The sequence below is a fragment of the Vanacampus margaritifer genome, chromosome 4 (assembly GCF_051991255.1).
Source record: "Vanacampus margaritifer isolate UIUO_Vmar chromosome 4, RoL_Vmar_1.0, whole genome shotgun sequence".
In the NCBI taxonomy this organism is placed as follows: Eukaryota; Metazoa; Chordata; class Actinopteri; order Syngnathiformes; family Syngnathidae; genus Vanacampus; species Vanacampus margaritifer.
In genome coordinates, this window is record NC_135435.1 from 17,155,978 (window position 1) to 17,179,510 (window position 23,533).

The 23,533-nt window shown below is 37.4% G+C and overlaps 3 protein-coding genes across 7 annotated transcripts in view; all 3 read left to right on the forward strand.

Annotated features, from left to right (window-relative positions):
* Window positions 1-15,332, forward strand: part of LOC144050808 (heterogeneous nuclear ribonucleoprotein C) — a 55,473-nt gene extending 40,141 nt beyond the window's left edge. For 4 of the 5 annotated variants that reach the window (XM_077564413.1, XM_077564415.1, XM_077564414.1 and 1 more), the window contains 5 exons: window positions 5,099-5,143; window positions 9,670-9,842; window positions 10,773-10,886; window positions 12,748-12,896; window positions 13,460-15,332. In XM_077564413.1, the coding sequence (XP_077420539.1) occupies window positions 5,099-5,143; window positions 9,670-9,842; window positions 10,773-10,886; window positions 12,748-12,896; window positions 13,460-13,498 (520 nt within the window). In that variant the 3' untranslated portion in view covers window positions 13,499-15,332. Of the gene's footprint in view, window positions 1-4,523; window positions 4,659-5,098; window positions 5,144-9,669; window positions 9,843-10,772; window positions 10,887-12,747; window positions 12,897-13,459 lie in introns of those variants that run through there. The other variant, XM_077564416.1, reaches the window with a different exon arrangement.
* A 585-nt stretch (window positions 15,333-15,917) lies between these two features.
* On the forward strand, window positions 15,918-18,293 carry uraha (urate (5-hydroxyiso-) hydrolase a). Its single transcript, XM_077564190.1, has 4 exons — window positions 15,918-15,971; window positions 16,120-16,253; window positions 17,655-17,790; window positions 17,901-18,293. The coding sequence occupies exons 1-4, from the start codon at window positions 15,918-15,920 to the stop codon at window positions 17,988-17,990; spliced, it is 414 nt and encodes a 137-aa protein (XP_077420316.1). The 3' UTR covers window positions 17,991-18,293.
* Window positions 18,294-19,408: 1,115 nt separating this feature from the next.
* Window positions 19,409-23,442, forward strand: pdcd5 (programmed cell death 5). Its single transcript, XM_077563715.1, has 6 exons — window positions 19,409-19,628; window positions 20,335-20,378; window positions 21,789-21,850; window positions 22,224-22,315; window positions 22,736-22,807; window positions 22,884-23,442. The coding sequence occupies exons 1-6, from the start codon at window positions 19,563-19,565 to the stop codon at window positions 22,926-22,928; spliced, it is 381 nt and encodes a 126-aa protein (XP_077419841.1). The 5' UTR covers window positions 19,409-19,562; the 3' UTR covers window positions 22,929-23,442.
* The last annotated feature ends 91 nt before the right edge of the window (window positions 23,443-23,533 follow it).

Sequence of the window (23,533 nt, forward strand, 5' to 3'; positions counted from 1 at the left end):
GCACGCACGCACGCACGCACATACACATACACATATTCACCCACATACAAAAAAAAATAAAAATACAAAAAAAAATACAAATACAAAAAATATATATATATATATATATATATATATTAAAAAAAAATTTAAAAAAGGAGAGCAATGATGATGACATGTCAAATCGGTAAAATTACCGAATGATCAATACTGAGCTCTCCTGAAAAAAGAAAAAAAAAAAATAATAATAATAATAAACAAAATGGATATACAGTGTCTGTATTGTTGATGATTTAGTAGTGTCTTGTACGAAGATGTTCTGCAATTAGCAGAAAACAAACCCATATTTTCCTCGCATGGAAAATGATGTTTTTGTTGGAGAATGTGAAAAATAATGTGGCCTAACCACTTTTTTATGAATGGCAAAATGTAGCATTTCATGGCCATATTAAGCAATTTCAGCGCAGCATGTCTACCGATAGCCGACTTACTATTTCAGGGGAGCATATCTCTGCTGGCTTTTGCTATTCACTTGGCACAAGTGCCCATTATCCTGAAAAACAGTCTCCTTCGAAACAGTAGCGTCGGTGTGTGTGTGGTTATTGTAAAAACGACACAAGTGTGCAGTTGAAAAACGTCCACAGCACTGAATGAGTTAACAACAATGAATTTGTTTCACATTTGTATGACCATTATTGATTGAAATATGAACAAATCAGCATCGACATCAAAGAGGTTTCATTATAGTTTTATACTACATCTACTGTTACATACTGTAATTTCCAAACACAGGAGAACCTACATTTTCCCGTGAGTTTGTTGATTCTACTATTTTAGGATACATTTCCTTTGCAGGTGAAGCATACTGCGTTAACGAGCAGAAGTGAGCATTAATGTTACTGCGACATCTGCAATCATGATTCATTATGTTTTGTAATTGTGTGTCATTGTGATTTATATCGCTAATAGATGACCGCAGATGTGAATGCGCAGACAAATCGCATTGCATCAACGTTGAATTATTTTTCACAGATTTAGTTGCTGTGACTGATTTTAGGCTTTTGGTGTGGGGACATGCACACACCTACACACGCATGCAGGCCAGTATACACATGCACACGGTGAGGCGGATGATTTATAGCCAGCCGTGTCTAATGGATTGCTTTGGCACTTGAGAAATTATGAAAAGAAATTAATTAGCCTTTAGTGACCCTATGTCCATCTCTCTCTCTCTCTCCCTCTCTCTCTCTCCCTCTCCCTCTCTCTCCCTCTCCCTCCCTCAAACATAAACACACATACACACATTGACCCAGACGCTAAAGTGCTCACTTTGGAGGTAATTACACACTAAATAGGCTAACTGCTATGAATTTGTCTTTGTTGAATTCCACGAAAATACTTGTTAGTTGTCATGTCGTTATTCTACCCTGCTGTCATGTTGCATTGACCTCGGATGAGTAATGAATCATCAAATATTTCTTATTTAATATTCAGGGATACACAACTAATGATGTTATTTACATAGCTTAATCATTTGTGTCACCAGTCGATTGAAACAGCACGTGATTTGTTGTTATTTAGGGAGACATTGTTGAGCACCTAATTAATATCACATCAATATAGATTTGTGCGTAGTGTTTTAAACGATTTGATCAAGTAAACTAAATTAACCAAATTAGTCATTACTTTGACAGCCAACTACAAAACAATTTACAATCCAACAAACGGGCTTAACAGCTGATAGACACATCTGAGATAATCATGACAAAATAGATTATTGCTGCAGATACTGAATGAAAGATAAACACTAATAAACCAAAATATAACATTTCAGCTGGAGGAGTAGCTCATTCCCCCTCAGAGAGCATTTTTGTGAATTCATGTTATTTTCTGTTTTACCTCAGGCTGAATTCACTGAAAGAAGATGTTGTTCCCGCTGTAAAAGGTGTAATGATTTTCCCTTTTTTTGTGTGTGTTTGCATCATTTTAACAAAACATTTTAGAGAGGTCAGGCATTGGATAAACTTCTGTTTCTTATTGATGAAGATCCAGATTTTTCATCACCGCCTAGATCCTTTTTTTTTTTTTTTTTTACTTCTACATCGAGGTTAATAGGGGGCGCAGACCTCCAAACTACAAGAAAACACATCCTGTCGTGAATTTGTTTTGCAGTGGGTAATATCGTTTGAAATGCAAGTTATTGCCAACTATAGGTCTGGAGTACAACATTATCATTATCAAAGCATTATCATTTTGTAATTCATGACATGAGGTGGGTAGTAACGCGCTACTTTTATTCCATTACATTTATTTAGGTAACTTTTTGTTAAATTGCACGTCAGAGGAGTTTCACTACACTATACATTTTACTTTTATGATTTTTTTTTACCATCGCTACACTCTTAGATTGTGCTACATATTGCGTCCTATTTATATTTGTATCCGTTTATTATTGCGTGTGCGACATATTTGTTTTGGTTCATCAGTGAGATTCCTGCCTTGGGAGCCAAACCGACGTAACCACTAGCATAGAATGACTCCATTTTACCAATCAATTGGCCCCATACAGAAGCAATATTTTCAAAGTGAAATTCTTGTACGTAAAACAACAGTATATGATTTTCAGTTAAAAGTGGCAGAGCGTGCTTGGCCTCACTTTCCATCTATATTTACTTTACATGCGATGAAAAAAAAAACAGCTTGTCATATGTGTCTGCCTACAAATGTATATATTTCAGCCTGCAACAATTCCACTTCAAAGTTGTGTTGTTTCATGCATGTAAACAAAGAAAGTGACTTTACAGCCATTGTAAATGGATTTGTCTCCATTTATGTAACTTTTTTTTTTACATTTATTTTTTTATATATATTGCTTTCAGTTATAGTTATATTGTCTGGCGAAATCTGAATCCACACGTTTCTTTTTTAACCCTGGAGAACCCGCAGGGTCAAATTTGGCCCCTATAAATTCTGCTACTCAAATAACAAAGACCTTTTTTTTTCTTCTCTTTTTTTTACAAATTTAACTTCAAAAGTCCAGAGTGCCACTTCTGACCCCTGCATGGGGCCATCTAGTGGATGAATATTGCACTTACATGAGCCAGAGTGGTGGTGACAAGATGGCTGGCAACATGCTGTTTTGTTGAGCTGGAAATCAATCCAAACAAAACCATCTTCTCAGCAAACCATTAGATGGTAAAATTGTGGGTTTTTTTTGTTAATCTATTTCATATCATGTTGCAGAATGCCTAGGAGTATGTTTTATATATATATATATATTGATAAATTAGCAACTCTGAGCTAGTTCAAAAAAAAGGGTTAAAATTGAAAAAAACATATATTTTGGTGTTCAGTGAACTTATAGCAGTCATTTAATGTATAATTCATAATTTTCCAAAGAAGAAAAGGGTTCTTGGGTTCTCCAGGGTTAATTTGATGAATTGACTTACTTACTTTTTGTTTTTGTACTTTTACACTAGCCACTCAGCTACAGGAGGGAATCTATCACTATTTCTGCACCGTTTTAATGAGGGCCATCCTAGTTGGAACAGAACCCGTGCATAGACTTCCATCTCAGACAGCATGACACGGTCTTTATGTTGGCATGTGCACAGCCTCACCACAAGCTCTCATTATGAATTATTTTGTGGCTGTCTGTCTCCCGAGCATAGGAAGCCATCTGGTGTGAGACAGACAAGTGCCACTGTGACTAGAGAACATAATTAAAGTCCAATGCAAAATGGGTTTAGATGCACATGAGCGCAACAAGGATGTTTCTAACATAAAAGCGCAAGTGTAATTGTGACGGCATGCCCTTCTTATTCCAACATTAAGCATGACATCTTGGTTGTCCTCCACTGAGAGTCTGCCTCCCTGAACTACCCATGAGCAGATGGCACAGACTGAGAGTGTGTTACTTTCTCAAAATGTTGAAGCAACCTGGAAAAATAACACAATTTGGCCAATTTACTGTTGGAGCATGTGTTGTCATTTGGATGTGCGCTGATAGGATACTCTGGCATTTGTCCTGCTCTAGTTTATCATAATGTACATCCATCCATGATCTTCTGTCTATCCTGGTCAAAATCAAGATATCTCACTTGACTGTGTAAGAGGCCGGACACACCAAACTGATCACCTGTCAATCATAGGATGGAACCATACAAACAACCGTTCATGCTGAGAAGTACTGATTGCTTGCCTTTCCTCAGACTTACTGTATACAGTTATTTGTTTGCATTATAATACCACCCGTTTCTGTACATATATTCCAGATTTACTTTTGTCTCCTGGCTATTTCACTGAAATTAATCATGCTGAGCTCCTTTGTCGACGTTCTGTTCCTGTTTTGTTCACTTTCTGATTCATGCCACATTAAAGCCAATTCGTATTCATAAACATCTAGCCTTTGTGACACAATGTGAAGTATAGCAAATATTTTAAAAGCTGCATGTTTTTGTATGACTTATGTTGTTTTTGTCATAAAGCTGCAGAGGCCTTTTTGAGCACCCATCTAATGTTTCCTTGGCTGTAAAAAAAAAAGGTTATTGCAGGCATGTACACTACAGTAGCCCGGTATCAATGAAAATGTACAATTTTGAGCTGATCCAATTTATGATGAAAAAGACATTCAAAAAGGAGTGAGGAGTTGAACTGATGAGTAATGGAGATGATGAAAGGTGGGTCTGAATTAGAAGAAAGCACCACGGTTGAATGAAAGGACAATGAGAGTCAGCAGGGTAGCGACATGACGGATTATTAGCAGCAATGTGCAGGCATTAGGGAGGAATGCTGAAGTGTGACACGCCACAGTGTGTTCTCACTCAGGCTTTGTGTCACTTTTCTCTCTGCCTCGTAGCTTCCCTCATCACACATGGAGGTGATGCGTTCGCTTGGCGGTACAATATATATGGATTTTTCACCTCGGATACTGCAGCAGAACAAATCCACTGCCTTTTTTTCCTCTCGGCTGGCGATCATGAACACTGTAATCTGTCCAGATGAAGTGATTGTACGCTGTAACTGCAGCATGTTGACATCCTGGGAGCATAACGTGTAGTTTTGACAAATACTTTACTAACCCGTCCCTACCCTCTCCTCTTTGTCTCCATTTTTCCAGCACCGAGCTTGACCTGGATGACAGCTATGAGGACTACTATGACAGGTACTGGCAGGAAGCAGGACACATACCTGTCTGAAAGTGTGTGTGTGTGTGTGCTTAACATCCCTGATTTGTTTTGCTATGTTCGTTAATCAGGGCTGGACAGGCCATCTGGCATACAGGGGAGATGCTCGGTGGGCCGGTGTCTTTTGAGGTCAATGCTGTGCTATGTTCGGGTGCCCTCGTTGCTCCGCTGTCCGGCCCCTCTCCGGCACCGATGCTTGGTTACGGGGGGTCTCCGGGGTTTGGGGGACTGGTGGGGGTGGTACGGGCGGCTGGGTATGGGGAGGGGGGGCAGTCTGGGGGTTTGGGGGCCTGGGAGCGGCTGGGGCTGGGTTGTGGTGGGTGGCGGGGATGGGGGGGGGGGGTGTCTGTGGGCCGGTGGGGTGCCTGGCGGGTCTGCCGTGCCCCGTTCTGCTGCGTTGGGCTTGGGGCGTGGGCCGTGTTAGGGTGGGGGGCGCTCCTGGCTCCTGGGTTTGCTCTCCGGCCAGTGGCCCCTGGGGGGGCCCTGGGGGGTTGTGCTTGCTCTGTCCTGGCCGGGGTCGACGGCTCCCCTCTCTGGTGGAGGTTTTCATGCATGCCAGATCCACCACTACAGCATATACCGAAATTCAAACACAATCTGCTTCTTTCTCTGGTCGTTGAATCGGTGGAGGCTGATGTCTGTGGATCTCACTCGGCTTCATCTATCCTTCCTTCCTTTTCCTCAGTCTTTCCTTTGGGGTATATATATATATATATATATATATATATATATATACGGCTTGAGATATATATATATATATATATATATATATATATATATATATATATATATATACTGCAACCACAATTATTATGATATTGACAAATTAAAACCTCTCTAGGTATCCATTCAAACTAAGCAAAATTACATTTATAAATCTGATTCCTTTAGATCGTGCAAATCGTACCACATGAGGCTAGTCAGTTTATCTTCTGACTTATCTCAAGCCGTAAAACCTGCCTACTTGGCCGATTGCTTATAGCCTATTGGTACTGTTTGTTAATTTATTCTATGTTAGCACAAAACATTTTGCAGTGTAGCATTGAGTTTGAAAGACTGCGGCTCAGAGTGACTTTGTATTATTGGTCCAAGACTGAAATTGCTCAGGGACCTTCATATATCCCCCAGGCTTACACGCACAAACACACACACACTGATGCTCTGTTGCTTTGTGTATTAACTGTCATGCTTTCTTCAATGCTGTTTTCCTTGCTCTGCATTTTCCTGCCTTTGCTCAGGGGGGCAACACTTGCCACTGATTTTCAATTTGTTTTAACACAGTTCATGATTACCCCATGCTGCTGGGTAGCATAAGTGACAGCTGAATGTGTGTGTATGCTTTTGTATCTACTGTGTATGCACATTTTTACATGCAAGCTCTGCAGGAACTGCGTGCGTTTGCATTTGTGCACTAGCGTTTCTTATTAGTGCACATCAGTGTGTGATACAGACTGACATAACTGTTATTGTCCAGTTACTTTCACCTTGTGCAAACATGAAGGAAAAGTTCAGACACAAAGATAACTGCTCGAGTTGACAAAGCTTCTTTCCACGGGGGTCTAATCCATGGAGACAAACACACACACACGTACACACACTTTGCTGTAATCCTCTCTCATCTTCTGAGCTTCCATTTTCTGGGATGACACTTCAGAGCCGGCGTAACAACACATTGTCTGCGTGCCCCTGCAAACTGCTCTGAGGGACTTTAACTCCCATGAGCCATTTGGTTCCTATGTCCCCCCACACGGACAATACACAAAGCTGCTAATCTCGCACATTTTTGGCACCCTAACACACTTCATCCCGATGTGACACAGTGAAGCGTGTCTACGTGTCTGAGTGTGTGTGCGAGCGTGCGCCGCTGATGAGCACAGTTTGTCTGAGCACTCGGCTCAGCAGAGAGACTTCAGAGGACATCAGAGTGGAAAACCAAAGAAAAACACTTCTCGGAGCTGTGACTGACTGACTGGCTAACAGCTCAATCAGTAAACCTGCATTAAGTGCTCGCTGTCGACAGCTTGCCTCCCTCTTGTTGTTGGCTTTGCTCAAAGTATTTGCAAACGACTCACACAATTCAGTTCTTCAGTTTCAGCAAAAGTTTTGGGACGAACCTCTAAAGTATGAAATTATGAATCGATCAGAGATCCCTGATTTTTAATTCTTCCTAATTCATTATGACATTTTGGACAAGGAAGACCCTTTTTAGATTGTGAGTCATCATCAGTGACCTCTGACCTCACAAATGCAGCAAAACCTAAAAGAAAGTTTATGTACCAGTAAGAAAGAAAATTATAGTTTAGGTCTACATGGTAGTATAAATACCATAGTACGTCAGAAATGGTTTTCAGGCTTTATCACCATAAATCATCTTAAATGCGCAGTTATGAATGTACAGCATCTTTATATTGTTATTTCTATTTTTGCTCCGTGTAAGAGTAATGGTCATGCGTTCCAATACTTTTGTCCTCCTTTATAGTTATGCCATATTAAAATAAAATGCCATTTTCACATTTAAGAAATATTCCGAGGTTAGTGTATTTCCACATGTATTTTTTAAAGGGACAGCAACATGAAAAATCTACTTTTTGGAGCTTTTAGCCATGTTAAAATGCTAATTGCTCACCAAAAATATAATAAAAGAGGTGTTTTCCTCCATTCGCCCCTCTATGAGAAATTCACGGTCATTCTGCTCTCCAAGCACCAGCCCCTCCCAACCTGAGAAAACGAGCTCTTGGAACTTTTTGATGTAATCCCTTTAAATATATTTTCTATTTATTCACAACAATTATGCATGGTTTAAAAAACAGTGACTACATGCAGTCACTATTTGGGTTAAGGTCAGAATTCCGGTTTCTGAAAAAATAGAGGTAACATGTTTGTTTACATGCGTTGCGGACTGAGTTGCTCTCGTTTATGTCATTATGCGGACAACGTCATTACGTAAATAACATCATTTCCGCTTTTAATTTATTACGTTCAATAAAAGACATTATATTTATGTCACTGACCACTCTAAATAAAGTAGTCGGTTTCCTCCTCGCTCCAGAAGTGTGGTTCTTTGCTGCGAGCGTCATGTTTGTTTACACCAACTTGAGTAATTCCGGTGGGTTACACGCCAGAAGCACGGACATTTACTGTATGTGTATAAAGGCACAAACTGTAGAAAAACGAAATGACGTGAAAATGCAGAAGATAAATCAATGTAATTAAGGGATGCTCTTTTAGCAAGTAGGACGGAGCTGCGCATACAAGTCGTTACTGCATAGACGAAGATTCCTTGCGAATTAAATAAGCGAAGAAGAAGACGAAAAAGAAAATAGCAAGCATGCGCACAGCGAAAAACAATGCCCCGTTCAATCAAGGCATTCCGAATGCGTTTATATGAGCAAGAATTCCGGTTGTGAAAGGGGTAACCTTTGGGTCATTGCGCGTGTTTACATGGCCTTACAAAACCCGAATATTGCCAATATTCGGGTTTTAAAAGGGTTATTGCCTGCATGTAAACGTAGTCAATGATGTTTTACCTAATGCTTAGCGAAAGGAGATTTGACTTTCCAAAAAGGGCCAATGTCCCAGGAATGTTTAACTGCATCATAAGTATCAACCACACAGGGCACCATTCTAGCTTAAAAGCTAGAGTGTTTTTTGTTATTCTTGTTTTTTGTTTAGTCATTTGTTAGATTTCTCCATCTCTGTTGTGATTGGATGACTTTGATCATGTGACTTTGGTTCATGCATGTATAGTAGCAGTTCAGATTTGAGAGGAACGTTTTTTTCTTTTCTTTTGTTTAGTTTTTTTTTTTTTTACCGGCAGGAAATAGGCTTGAGAGGGTGTCAGTGGCACCCCGTGCCTGGTGTTAAGCTATTAATTGGCCATGGCAGGACCAATTACATTCAGTGACATATAGAGACATGTAGCCCTCCTCAAGGATAGACCAATTCCAGTGCAAGAATTATTAAACAGATGAAAAGTTGCCAAAAAATAGTATATAAAGACAGATAAATAGAAATTAAAATGTGTTTTGCTATTCTTTCCATTTTATTCTAATTACATGTCTGACATTTTCAGGACTTGTATAACAGATTTTTGTAATAATCTTTCTGGTTCTTGTTCTTGTGCTATTTTCAAATCATATTTTTAATCTCAACAATTCATAACAAAATGTCATATCACTTTTCTTCTTGCACTCAATATTTTTCATCTCATCTCTAGTAATCACTCAAATCCAACACCGGTGATAAATCAAGTATGTATTGTTATTGTGGTTGCTGCTACAGGCATTGTTTCTTTTCTGTCTTTTATTTCTCTATATTTAACTGTATGAAAAATGTTTTGAAGTTTGATCGACATGGAGGTTTAAAGATTTTTGAAGATCCTGCATCTTCTTTCTAGCACAATTATAACCTGCTAAGATTGTCAGCATCTAGGTGTATACACCAAATTATCTGCCGTTGTACAAAGAGTCAGGTTCATTTTATTTGATCTCTGTCTGCATTCTAGGGTGTATGACTACCAGCGTGTCCCAGCATCCCTTTCTCCCCTGCCTTCAATGGGACCGAGTCTACCCAAACGATCCCGCTCTTCTTCCTACTCCTCCAAGCACAGACGTAGTCGAGACAGAACCCACTCCAAAAGCTCTAGAGCCCACTCCACTAGTTCCACCACAGCCAAGTGTGAGTAGCATGGATGTATTCCACATCAAATTGGACAACATACTGAGAGGAATTGCAGATATCTCATATTTTGAACAGATGTGAGATCTTGACAGCTATGGCTTTGCCGTTTTTGTAAACATATCATTCGCCCATTCCCATTGACATTGGAGCGGTATTGCAAAATGCTGCCTGACCCGTATTGACTTCAGATGTTTTCATCAGTAGCCTTCCGCTGCGTGGTTTATCAAGAACAGATCCTGCGCTACTCGTTGCAGCAGTGTGACAGCCATGAAGATTCTCTAACAGGTGTCGAACTGCAGTCAGGGACAGAAAAACTTCTTGCCAGGTGGCACTTTTTCAAAGCTGCTTCAATGTCAATTGCTGTGCCATGGGCAAAGGAATGATATGCTTACAAAAACGTGGCAAAGGCTGAGGCCCGGCATTTCTCAAAAAGATACCTGAAATAAAATAAAAAAAATTGAAAAAAAACTTGTGTATGGTGACTTTTGGGACACCCGGTATAAATTATTAAATTAATACTATTTCTGGGAAAGAGGAAAAAAATGCAGTCCAGTACACATTTACATAAATGTCTAATATACATTTAAATTTTATTCTCCTGGCAAAATGGCTGCCCCCTTAGATGGATTTTGCTGCTTAATTCATATTCTACAAACACAATATTAATCAGTAAGTTTAATGTAAAGAAAAAAAAATGGGTTGACTTCCCCTTTAAGTGTTGATTGATTTAAGTGATAACTGCCAATACCTCCTAAGAAGATCGTAGCATATATAAACATATAACACCATAAGTCTTAGCATTATCTGCTTTTCAAAATAAGGCTTAGACACAGAAATAATCAATTAACCTGTAAATGAAGTGTCTAGTGGTTTCTACTGTTTTTGTAAATGTGGTTAACATTTCGGTTCCTTCCTCTGTCCCTGCAGTGGACATGGAGGAGTTGCAGGTGATTAAAAAGGAGCTGACTCTGATAAAGACACAGATCGATGGGCTGCTTGACAGTCTTGACAGGATGGACACACACACGAGTGACCATAAAGGTGAGGCTCTCATTCGAAAAACGGCGGTGGCAAAAAAGTGCAGGGAGGTCAAACGATAAATCATCTATTTTCATGTCTCGAACATTTTCAGGGCTGACTCCAGTGAAACGCAAGATTTCTGTTTTCTGCTCAATTTGTTCCAAGAGTCTGATCTAAGCCTGATCAAAATCATTCAGGAGCCGTTGGTGCTGAGTGATTGGGAGACAGGGGTGGTGTTTTAACTGACAAACCCATTATTTTTCCACCAGTCAGGAATTTTGAAACGTTGAACAAGGTCGATATCAACTGCAGCGGCGAGATGGGGACTTATGGCAGTTTAATAACATGCTGAACAAACAGTGTGGTTGCAAGCACTGTGACAGATGATGCCTTAAAATTGAACCGCACAAAATTGGAAACACAACACGACACAATGAAGGAGAGCAGTTGCTGCCATCATGTGGCCATCTGAACATTATAGCCACTAGCAGGAGGGCAGGACATCAAGAGGTAAATTAGTATCCTTATGAAGCAATTGGTTCATTTAACTCACTAAAAATTTAAAATAATAAGAATCTTAATGAGCCTGTGTCTGCTTTTGATTTAAAGTCTAACTATTTAATTGCATATTGATTGAGACTGAAATATCAGTAAGGTCAACAACTTAACCCGTGGGCAGTATTTTATTTTGAAATGGCTTGGTCAGAACCAACAAAAAGCCAAAAAATTGTCACAATAACACCTAGGGGTTAAGGTCACATTTCCTGTATATGCTGCTCACTCAAAGTAACAACATGTCGAATTTTACTTTAAAATACCAGCTTCAAAATGATGTCCGTGGTAGACTCTCTTGTAGTACTGAAGTTATCAATATTTTCCAGATTTTTGCTTTAGTGGTACCAGCCAGGACAGATCTCATCGTGCATTTTGGTAGCCTAACAGCATAACTGTCTTGCCAATTCATCTTATCAATATCCATTTAAAATACCAACGTGTTTGTGAAAAAAAAAAAATTAATGTCATGTAAATCCTCAAATGTTGAATCGAGGCGACTAAACTCTTGTAGTTTGTTGAATTTGTTGTGTTTTTTCTTGTTTTACGAAAACATTCCAAAAAAAATTTGGGCAATCACGCAATTAAGCGTAAACGCTTCTTGTTTGTTGAGTTTGTTGTGCTTTTTTGTGTGTGTTTTTATTGTTTACCGAAAACGTTCAAAACGAAAAAGGGCAATTACAATATTAGGCTAATAATTTGCACTAGCGTCTCAGCTAAATGCAGACAAAATTGCTACCCCTAGACTTACATCTGTTTAAATGTACTGTATTCATAATAATCCTAATTTGCGAACCATTGATAAACTTTTATTAAAAGCACAGAAAATGATTACAAGAATTAGTGTGGGCTCACGATTGGGCAAGTTTAAATCATCGATGTTGCTACATTTTGATTTTGCCGTCACTATAAGCTGCTAACCATTAATAACACAAAAGGCATTTATGTTTACATTTAGACTTTCTCACTTTTCTTACATATTGAATGACAGCAATATATAAGGACTTTACAAAGGATGCAACATATGAACATTCATGTTATATTGTCTTGATCAGGCACTGTTTATTTCAAAATGTTGGACTAGAGAAGAATTTGTATTTAGCATGAGCGTTTAATAATTGATTTGGCCAATCATTGACATTAACCTTTAAATTTGAAAGCAGACTCCACCTCACATCTTTTGGGTGGTGCCTGAGAACAACAACAATCTACTTTGTCAACAATCTGGCACTGCCTCTTGATGTAAAAACAGATAAATAATGCAGTATTCAACGTATCTTCCTTTCCATCCATAGTCCCAAGTTGAAACATTTTCACTGTTCGTTCGCAGGCTCCCCTTTGAGGGAGGAAAGTCCAGCTTGCTCGCTGTACGCCAGCAGTCCAGAGCACTCTCTTTCTTCCCTCTCCCCACCCAGCACCCGCCATCGAATCCACAGGGAGACCTCAGTACCGAGAGGGCTCAATGATAACTACCATACGGTAAATGAAAACAACTCCGATGAGGCATAATAACTGTAATGTCCTTATGTTTTTTGTTGGTTGTGATGATTCCATGCACTCACAGGCCAATTTGTAAGGTACAAAATAAATTAACTCAATCTGGTTTAGTGGCTATATTTTGGGTCTATACTTAACTATACTGAGGTATTAAGATACCGGTACTGTGTTCCTAATATTTAGGTGACTTGAGGCCTGTTAACATAGTCACAGATGGTGTTGCAGCATGAATTAAATTCCTGCTCGGTGTGAAACTGTGAATACGAATGGTCTCTACAGCATACAGTATGTGCCATGTGATTTAGTGACCAGTCCACATTTTATCCAAAGTTCTGCTCTCCACAACCCTGAACAAGATAAGAAGTATAGAAAATGGATGAATAATCAATAGAAGCTTGTAGTCCATTATAGTATGACCTAGATGGAATTAAGGCAACGTTATGAGTGTGTAGTCTTAAGACCACTGTCAAATCAATTTTTTGAAGAAAAAATAATAATTCTGTCCTTGCAACATCATGAAGTCTCTCTTTGTTTTTATGTGGCAGATGAACAATCACAGCTCAGACCCCGAAGAGGAAATATGAGGCTTGAAGAAAACAAAAGTGCAGAAGACAAGAATGGCGGAACAAATGTTGTGGAAGAGAACAGCAAACGATCAAGCCAATATCTTTAGTCCACTGGGAGTGCACATATCAAACAACCCTGTAAATTTGACTTGTTGCTGCAGCTGTAGCTGAATTTTAGTGACAAATGCACCAACACAAATGAAAATGTACTCATTCATGCAAAGGAGAAGATGTTTTAGTTTGGACTGAGCAGGAAAGAGTTAAATGTTATTATTTCCAAAGTACCAGTATTTGTGAAAGACAGCTGGAGGCGGAATCCTGCATCCGTATGCATTCCTATTGTGCTGTACCACTGTATTTGCATGAACACAAAGGCTCCAGCAATAATCCAAATAAAATACTGCAGCGTTAATCCAAATGAGGAATTGTGATCCCCTGGTGAGAACATAAAAATAATCCGGTACTAATTTATCACTATCATTTAAGCCTTCTTTTGAATGGAGGTGAAAATGTCGGACAAGATCGTACATGGTAATTTATGTGTTGCTAAAAGGACAAGAATGTTTTTGCTGCCTCATGGGTTTTACTTGAGCAAGGACAGAAAAAAAATCGTTTTAAATGGTCCTTAGTTTAGACTTTAACAGTCCATTCAACAGAATGAGGAACACATGCTGTTAAAACATTGTGCACACCTCACAAATGTTTAATCTTAGTATTTTTCAGAATGCAGTATGAATGTACTGTTTACATAGAATTGAATTATTTGTCAATAAACTCACATGCCATACATTTATGGTATCAGACCTCACAGAGCAAGTCAATTATAGAGATTCGGATTAGTCAGTCACATGGCATTTACTCAACAAAGAGGGCAATTGTGTTATTCTGTATGTATTAGTATGCCATTTTGGAGTCATTTTAGTACTTTTAAAGAATTTAGAAGAATGCTACAATTCTCTTCCACCATGACTTTGGCACAGAGTTGTGTCAAATGCTGTGGCCCAGATCAGTGTGTAATATTGTGCATTATTGTAAACTTAACTGTAAGTGTCTGATTTCACTTTTGCTTTATTTTGTACAAAAAAATATCTGTATACAAAAACAATGTTATTATAAATCATATGGTGTTAACATGTTTTTGTCGCCATTCTTGAGATGAGCCAAGTGGAAAATATTCATTGACATTAGTAAAGGTATTTTCATATTGACTACACATGTAATGGGGGTGTGTTTTCATTTCCCTGACGAGGGACAAGTGATGGCATGAAATACAGCGGTGCCTTGAAATACAAGTTTAATTGAATCTATTACCATTCTTGTAACTCAAAACACTCTTAATTAATCATCTTTTCCCACTGACATTAGTGGAAATGTCATTAATCTGTAGCCTACTCCTACCAAAAAACTCCTATTTTGTTCTCTTTTTTTGTTTGTCCCTGCATGATTATATTATACTGCCCCCAGTGGCCAAGCCAGAAGTAACCGCAATGAACTAAACAAGATCCCCAAACTATTGTCATTCTTTTATGTTATATTTAGTTACGTTTTTAAGTATAATATTATATATTAATATTTTCCTAAAGGCTGGAACGGACTAATAATGGCATTTATTAATTTCATTGGGGAAGTGTGTTGAGTAACGACTGTGGTCATGGAACTAATTAAACTTGTATCTCAAGGCACCAATATGTATTGTTGAGAGAGGATAGAATACTTTTTAATAATACAAGAGGTCCTCAGTTTATTCTATCACTAACCAATGACAATGCAGTAGTGAAGTCATGAATTTGTATTTGTAGAAAAACAATTTCTTCTAAATATAAAATAAAGACATTTAAAAAATGAAAGTTTCTTTACCTCTGCCCCTGTGGTTGACTGTAAGGAGTGAACAATCGTGAATCATTCATGGCCCGCCATTCTGAACTACTTGCCTTTACATCTTTGCATCGCAATAACAAAAATACAGACTGAATGGGAACAAGCGTCAAAGCAGGTTTCATTCAGTAAAGCATTATTTTTGAATAAAACTTGATCATAAATAGAGTGCAACCAATATCTATGAAACTACCCAGAAAACACAACTGTCTAATCAAATGGGATGAAACGCCAGCACATGAGAACTCATGTCAACCATTGCAGTGTCATCCAGCAGGAATGTGGTTAATAATCACCATTGTTGAAGCTGTGAATTGGGTTTTGATTGTCAAAATCTTTTTTTCTTAACCATATACAGTATATACTGTAAACGCACTAAACACATACTATACTGTAAACCTAAAATGACATCATTGTGCTCATCTGCATGTGGTTCAGCTCCAGAACTGCCCACTTTAACAGATTCCAACCAAGTACAAAGTGCTGCAAGCAAATACTGTTTGAGGAGGAGCTTAGTTCTTGCACAACCAGTTTTCTGCTGGGATTGTAATCCTCAGTCCACATGAGTACAAACAGGCTACAACAACTCAAGAGCCACATTTTGCCTGAAAACAAGGTAAGCATATTGTGTGCTTGACAAAAGCTTTTTTTTTTTTTATCACTCTTCACAAAGAAATTACTTTCTTAAAAATGCATTAAAATTTTGGAACTATCATCTGTCTGTCTGTATATCAAGCTATGTATCTAATACGGTGATTGATTAGTTGATCAGAGCGATGGCGAGTCCTCTGACCACACACGTGCTGAACACTGCCAAGGGTGTCCCCGGGGCCAATATAGCTCTCAGCCTACATCGACTGGACCCCTCAACTGAGACCTGGCTGTTGATTAACACTGGGTAAAATATCCATTCATCCATTTTCTTGTCCTCACTAGGGTTGCAGGTGAGCAAGGGTTTGTCCAGCGAGACAACCTGGACTAGTCGTCACCAGCCATTTGCAGCCGGCACATACTTGTATACACAAATAATTCATCTTCACACTTAGGGACAATTTAGGAGTCTAAAGTTCTTACTACTTGGTCATTGTGGTGCCCTGGGTAAAATATGTTAAAAGAAAAAAAAATACTTTAGTTTCAGGCAAAAATATTGGATTTCTCTTTCAGATGCTGCATTCTCAAAATATCTCCTACTACGGATGTTTGCACTACAGAATTAGCTGATCACTAGTGCTGTCAAAGTTAAAGCATTAAACTAATTAATTAATCACAAAAAAATTATTAACACAGATTAATCGCACTATTAATTTTGACCGAAGATTACTCTTTATCTGTCAGCGGATGGTTATGTTCAATGTAGCACAGGTTGTGTTTGAGCAATAAACATAACTAGATGCATTTAAGTAAAGCATTTAATAAATGTTTGCATATGACGTTCAGAAATATTTGTTCATGTCAAACTATTAAGGTCTTTATTTTTCATTTTAAATTATGCAAGTAATTTACTGATTAGAAAAAGAGGAGGGTGAGTGTGTGCAGTGGATAAAAACTTTTGAAGATATCCTCATAACATTAAATGTCGGGGGGGAAATAACACATAACAGGTGATCTTTAAATTTGGTGGGTAAAAAATTTTGATAAAAAAATATTTTTTATATTAAGTGATTAATTAAAATGCAAAACTGTGATTAATCCGATTAAAAAATGTAATCGTTTGACAGCTCTACTGATAACACAATCAATGTAACACTATTACTTTTGATTTTATTACTGGAGCAGTCATAATGTCAGCAAATGAAATTAGCGTTTCAAACTATGGGTAGGTTTTCAAATTAAGGTTTAAAACTAGGTTTAAGGCTTCAAAGTAGGGTTTTAAACTAGGGTTACAGTTTCAAATTAGTGTTTTAAACTAGGATTAGGGTTTCAAATTAGGGTTTTAAACTTGTCTTATTTTTTCCAAGTAGGGTTTCAAAGTAGAGTTAGGCTTTAAATTTTGGGTTTTAAACTAGGGATAGGTTTCAAAATTGTTTTAAACTAGTGTAACTGTTAGGGTTTCAAAATGTGGTTTCAAAACTGGATTCCGATTTGAAATTAGGGTTTCAAAGTACGGTTATGTAAATCATGGTTAGCGATAGGGTTTCAAAGTAGCGTTTCATTTGAGAGGTCATGATGGTCTATAAGGGAATAGAATAGATTTGATTTGTACTTGTGGAAATATTTCTCGTTACATGTCTGCAGTAAACTTTATTAACCATGAATAAAATCCGACATTATTTTTTTTTTGAAATATTCGTCCAAACAGGCAAACGAATTCTGACGGCCGTTTCCCTGGACTCATCACACGACAGGACTTTCTTTGCAGTGTATACAAATTGCGATTTGAAACAGCTCAGTACTGGGAAAGTATGGGGGAGACTTCCTTTTACCCATATGTTGAGGTGAGACGGGGGAGGCTTAAACAAACATCTTCAGTTCTTGTAGTTTTGCCACATTTCTGCCGCACATATTCAATGTAGCACACTACAGTCTGCTTTGTGTTTTGTTTCAGATTGTCTTCACCATAAGCGACCCAGACCAAAAGTACCACATACCTCTGCTCTTGAGCCGGTTCTCCTATAGTACGTACAGAGGGAGCTAGAGGTCTAGTGTGTGGTGACCTTCGGCGATTGGAAACATTCATCCCTTTCGCAGTTTGACTGACGTGTTGTATAGCCATTCCACTCAAAACACAATTGTGCCAACAATTTCTTGTATTCTTTCTAAGAATAAGATATTACAATCAGTATTAGTCTTTAAAATTAAATCATTAAGTTGTGATAAACTGCACTAAGTAGTCATGATTTAAACCCACTGCATGCATGTTTGATTGTGAATCGTATTGTTAAACATGGTACATCATTGTTTTGTTATGTCTTCTATTGTAAGATGAGTGTCTGAAGCAGGTTACAAATATACCGATTTTTTAAATGTAAGACCCCAACAATGATGAAAAAAAATATCTGCATGTGTGTGTTTACTGTTCTTCAGTGTGGTGACTTAAAGATAGGGATGTTCGATACCACTTTTTTAAACCAATACAAGTACTCCACTCTTGAGTAGTCACCAATACCTATATCAAGCAGCGATACTCCTAGTAGTTTCTCCAACAAAAAAACAATGACAGATCATTTTAAAGTAAGACCTATATATCCCACTATAGCATTTTTACTTAAAAATGTCAATTCTTATAACTTCCTGTCCATAAAACTAGCATTGATACCTTGAAATAAGGCTGGGTATCAGCACGATACCGCTACCTGGTATCGAAACTCGCCCATCCCTACTTAAAAGTGACCAAAACAACACATAATACACATAGCAGCAAATTGCAATATATTGCCACTTACTATTGTGAGTCTCCTCCCTCAAACTTGAGACAACATGGTGCCACAGGTCAGGGCATCGAGAATGCTAAAAAACACAAGGAATGAAGAGTATTTACTTAGTAGTAATAACAGTAGCATTTGCATTAGTAGTTGTATTGGTAGTAGTAACTACAGTTAATGTACTTGAAAGCTTACAAACGAAAAGTTATGAGCAGAATTGTGAATGTACAAAAGCTAAACGTTGCTTAATTGCACAAAACAAAAATGGTATGAATAATCACCAAAATTAACATGTACTCGTGTCAACTCCAACTTCTGAAAATATCAAAACAATTGCCACAGTATTTTGGATTTATGGACATTAAGCCTTTTTCGGTGCGCATAAGTTGTAAGCACAACTGTACGTCTATGCAGAGTTAATGAACACTGTGCGATCAACTCTGTGAAATAACATCGACTCTGGACACCATATGAATCTGAAAATGTTAAAATTGCACTTTGGAAGTTAAAATCAGCTCCAAAAATGTAAACCTGAAAGTTTACCATTCCATAGCATTTTTTTTTTATTTGTTCCCCTCACTTATATTTATGATCATCACAATTGCCTATTAGATTATTGTATTTAATTTCTATACCTGATGTTTTTTGAGGCGCTAAATTCTTCTTGCAAGTTGCAAAGGCGAATGCGTGTAGCTCTGTGTTCGATAGCTTTAGCCTGCAGTTGATCGGTTCTCCACGTTGATTACACTCCCCTGAGCTAGCTAGGGCCTTGCCCGGAGATGCGATTGTAGCGTTCATATTATTTACAATTTCTCATAATTTCAGTCCATACTATCAAAAAAACTATGGCAGACGACGAGTTAGCGGCAATTAGACAGCAACGAATGGCGGAACTCCAAGCGAAGCACGCGGTAAGGACAAAAGATTGGAGTGGTTTGGAAGCGTGTTAGCTACCTAATAAGGAAAGGCTGCTTGCTAGTTTGACTGATGTTGTCATTGAAATGGTAGGAAATCAGCTGTCACCTCGCTGATGTCTTACTATTAAGGGAAATTCACGCCAAATGCGCGTGAAATTTAATATTCGAAGTTTAAGATACGGTGGTACTACTCACTGAATCATTAGCAAGTTGCTAGCTCGCTTGCTGTCAACATGACAGTGCACAGACCTCTCATTCTGAGATTGTAACTTTAACTGCATGGATAATGTACGTAGCATCGTGCATTTTATCATGGTGTTTATAAACGTAACGTACAAGGCCAAACATTGTGCAAACAATAGTGCAAGTTTGTAGCATTTAGTTACAACGGTCGTAACTAGACTAAAGAGCTCCCCTGTTTTTTCCCCCAAATATTCTGTTGCACAAATGTGTAATACACAGACTACTGGTTTACTCCCACTCGTGATTTTACAATCAAATGATGATCAATACATATACATGCACCAAATCACATGTTGTAATTACACTTTAAAAACGGCGCAGTATGTATCCAAAACCTGTAAATTCTGTGTTTTCAGAGCTTGACAATAATTATTTGTAAAGTATAACCAAGTGTTGACTGCATTTTTGCTTTCTAAGATGAATGTTAATTTAGTAACTATGTGCTATGTTGCTTCAGGATTCAGGATCAAAGAATCAGCAAGGAGAGGAGTCCAAACAAAGGTAACATAATCACGATTACCTTCAAGTGCATTTAATAACTAATACAAATGAGGAATATGTAATAGGGCACACCGAAGAAGAAGAAGAAAATGATGCGTGAAGGTCAAGATATCAAAAACACAAACCTAAACATAACATTGAGACCAGCTGTTGCTGTCCATGCTCTGCTCTAGACCTGCCTTCTATCCCTTCACTAATATATACATATATATTTAACTCATTCATTGCCATGAATTCATTTTAAATAAAAAAGATTATCAAAAGTTAGGGGCAAGAGGCGATTACATTTTTTAATTGTAAATGATTTCACTAGTTAACTCACGATTAGTCACAAATTTTATATTGGTTCTAAATGTACAATAAAAAAAAGTCTAGGTTTTCATACTCTTGTTAACAAAAGTGGGGGGGGGAGAAATGTTAAAGTAATAGAAATAGTTTAAAAAAATTTTTTACGTTTATAGCCGTCAATGGCAGTAAATGAATTAAAAAAAAAAAGATTAAAAATTCAGGGCGTCAGGCGATTAAAGTTTTTATTCGTAATTAATTGCATGACTTCACTAGTAAACTCGCAATTAATCACAAATTTCATATCTGTTCTGAATGTACAATAAAAAAAATCTAGGTTTTCATACTAAAAAAGTTAAATTAATAGAAATAGTTCAAATGGATTTTTGACGTTTATAGCCGTCAATGGCAGTGAATGAGTTAATGTAATTATATATTTATTTAAAACACTTCTCTTTTTTTGTTCAGGATGTTTTTTATTCTTGTCATTTGTCCAGATCATTGTATTTTCAGGGTGCACACGGTAACAGTGATATTGCGAATTTGCGATATTAAAATAAGTGTGATATCGTCATGTTATGATAATGAAAGCACTACATGTGCTTTTCACCCACTTCAGCCAAACACAGCATAGTGAAGTACACTGGCGTGATACTTTGCGCACCTGAGCCAATAAGAACACTCGCTACACACGGTTTACAAAGTAATTCAAGTTGTCAGAGAGCGGCAAACCTACTGGCATGGTTGAGATTGCAATTTTTTTTACAATATTGTGAGTTTTTATACAGTAATGTGTGAGCTAAAATAAAAAAAATAATTGCCAACCTTCCCACTGTATCGTGATAATTTTCGTATTGTGAGGTTCATATCCTGATAATATCGTATCGGGACATTTGGATATCGTTACATCCCTCCTTGTAAGACAATGAAAGCAGTGCAGTTGTGATCGATTCAATGCCCTGAAAAATATTTTCTTAGTGTCTCTACTTTCTCAGTAGAGTTTACATTGTAGTTGGTGTTATTATGAAATAAATGATTGTGGAATGGTAACAGTCTTTTAACTTTGGAATTTTAAGATGTTATTGTTGCTTGCGTGTTAAAACTAATGTGGTGTTTTATTCCCAGAGAGACAGAGTTGAGGAACTCCATATTGGCCCAAGTTCTAGATCAGTCTGCTCGTGCCAGGTGTAAGTCTTTTTCATAAACTGATAATATCCTTTACATTTAAAATTATGTGTTGGGGCAACCATACAGAGAAAGGTATAACATTTCTCAATCTCAATATAGGATTTTTCTATTTTTAAAATTGCATGAAATCTGTAGAAAATGTATCTTATCGTTTCTCCATTTGATAAAACACATATCATGAACATTAAAAAATAATAAAAAATTGTTTAAAAAATTTTGCGTGGTTGTAAGTTTCCTGTTACCTTCTGACACATAAACATTAAAAAGGAAACTTTTGACTTATTTATCATGACTGATGATCCATCCAATTCTATGTTTTTCTCATTAAAGGCTAATTTTTGTTTGTATTTTTATTTTTTTTTGTCCCTACAGTGAACAGGCTTGCTTTGGTAAAGCCGGAGAAGGTCCGTTCAGTTGAGGATTATCTTATTAAAATGGCTCAGTATGGATCATTGGCAGGAAAGGTACATAAATGAGCATATGCTTGAAATGTACTGTATTTGTATTTTTTGTTACTCTTTCATCACTGTGGGACGGGAAAGTATGTCCGAATTCGGTCAATTTATTTATTTTTTATTATTATTTGGACTTTTTTTTTCAAATTATTGAACAATCAGAAGTGTTGAAAATAGCTTGAGAACTTTTAATGATATTATGTTTAATATATTTTTTTTTATTAATATTATTATTTTCCTGAAATGTTGTGGTTTTGGAGATGTGAGGTTTTCACACAACAGCTAAATTTTACTTTATATTACTACAGAGACCAGATTATATCGTTTTCTTTGATCTTTCTCCAGAATTAATCGACTTGGTTTGGGACGCTATAACTACTGTGTTGCTAAATTAACTGTATTTTGCTAAATGTATTTTTTTTTCTCCAGATTTCAGATTCAGGCTTGATTGAGATCCTAGAAAAAGTCAGCAAGCAAACAGAGAAAAAAACAACAGTCACAGTATGTTCCATTAATAGATTACAGATTATTGTCAGCATTTATGTCCTAATTTATCTGAACGCTTTGTTTTTCTCAGTTCAATAGGCGGAGGGTGATGGATTCGGATGAGGAAGATGATTAACTCAAAACCTGAGCTGTTGAATGAACCAGGAAATGAAGGCAATGTGTTTCATTGGGACTCTTTGACTACTGTGGTCCTGCTAGCACCCTGAAAAGCCGCAGTTTTTACTGTGTCTCTCTGGAATTGACACACCAGAAGGGGAAAACAATGAGTTTGAATTGACAAATGGTTTAAGAGATGCTGGATACAGTTACAAAGTGTCGAGTATATTGTTTGCTTGCGGTTTCATTTGGCATTTGCGTTACTCATGTTTTTGACATTTTTTTGACAATTCTTTACAACACATGAGTGTTTTACTCTCCTGCTCAGTTTTCATGAGTTACTTTTTCTTCCTGGTTTAAAATGTTCACCTACAGAAGATGGGAAAAAAAGCAGCAGATCATGCGTTTCATTATTACTTATATTACAACTCTTTATTCTTCTGTCTGGACCAGCAAATTTGGTCTTCTTTTTGCAAACCTGTCTCTTCAATATTTACAATAAAAATTAAAACAAAAAAGGCCTTAAATTCAAACAGCTTTTCATGTGTTCATTTTCTGTATTATTCTGCAGGGGTAGGTACATGCATCTCCATGAATTTGTAATACAAGTAATGTAAGCCTCAG

What these genes read in the sequence shown, in the direction of transcription:
- uraha (XM_077564190.1), top strand. Translation starts at nt 15,918, where the DNA reads ATGAGTACAAACAGGCTACAACAACTCAAGAGCCACATTTTGCCTGAA. An exon ending in ACATTTTGCCTGAAAACAAG is followed by an intron (nt 15,972 to 16,119) that starts GTAAGCATATTG and finishes GTGATTGATTAG; the next exon opens with TTGATCAGAGCGATGGCGAG. An exon ending in TGGCTGTTGATTAACACTGG is followed by an intron (nt 16,254 to 17,654) that starts GTAAAATATCCA and finishes TCGTCCAAACAG; the next exon opens with GCAAACGAATTCTGACGGCC.
- pdcd5 (XM_077563715.1), top strand. Translation starts at nt 19,563, where the DNA reads ATGGCAGACGACGAGTTAGCGGCAATTAGACAGCAACGAATGGCGGAA. An exon ending in AACTCCAAGCGAAGCACGCG is followed by an intron (nt 19,629 to 20,334) that starts GTAAGGACAAAA and finishes ATGTTGCTTCAG; the next exon opens with GATTCAGGATCAAAGAATCA. An exon ending in TCAGTCTGCTCGTGCCAGGT is followed by an intron (nt 21,851 to 22,223) that starts GTAAGTCTTTTT and finishes TTGTCCCTACAG; the next exon opens with TGAACAGGCTTGCTTTGGTA.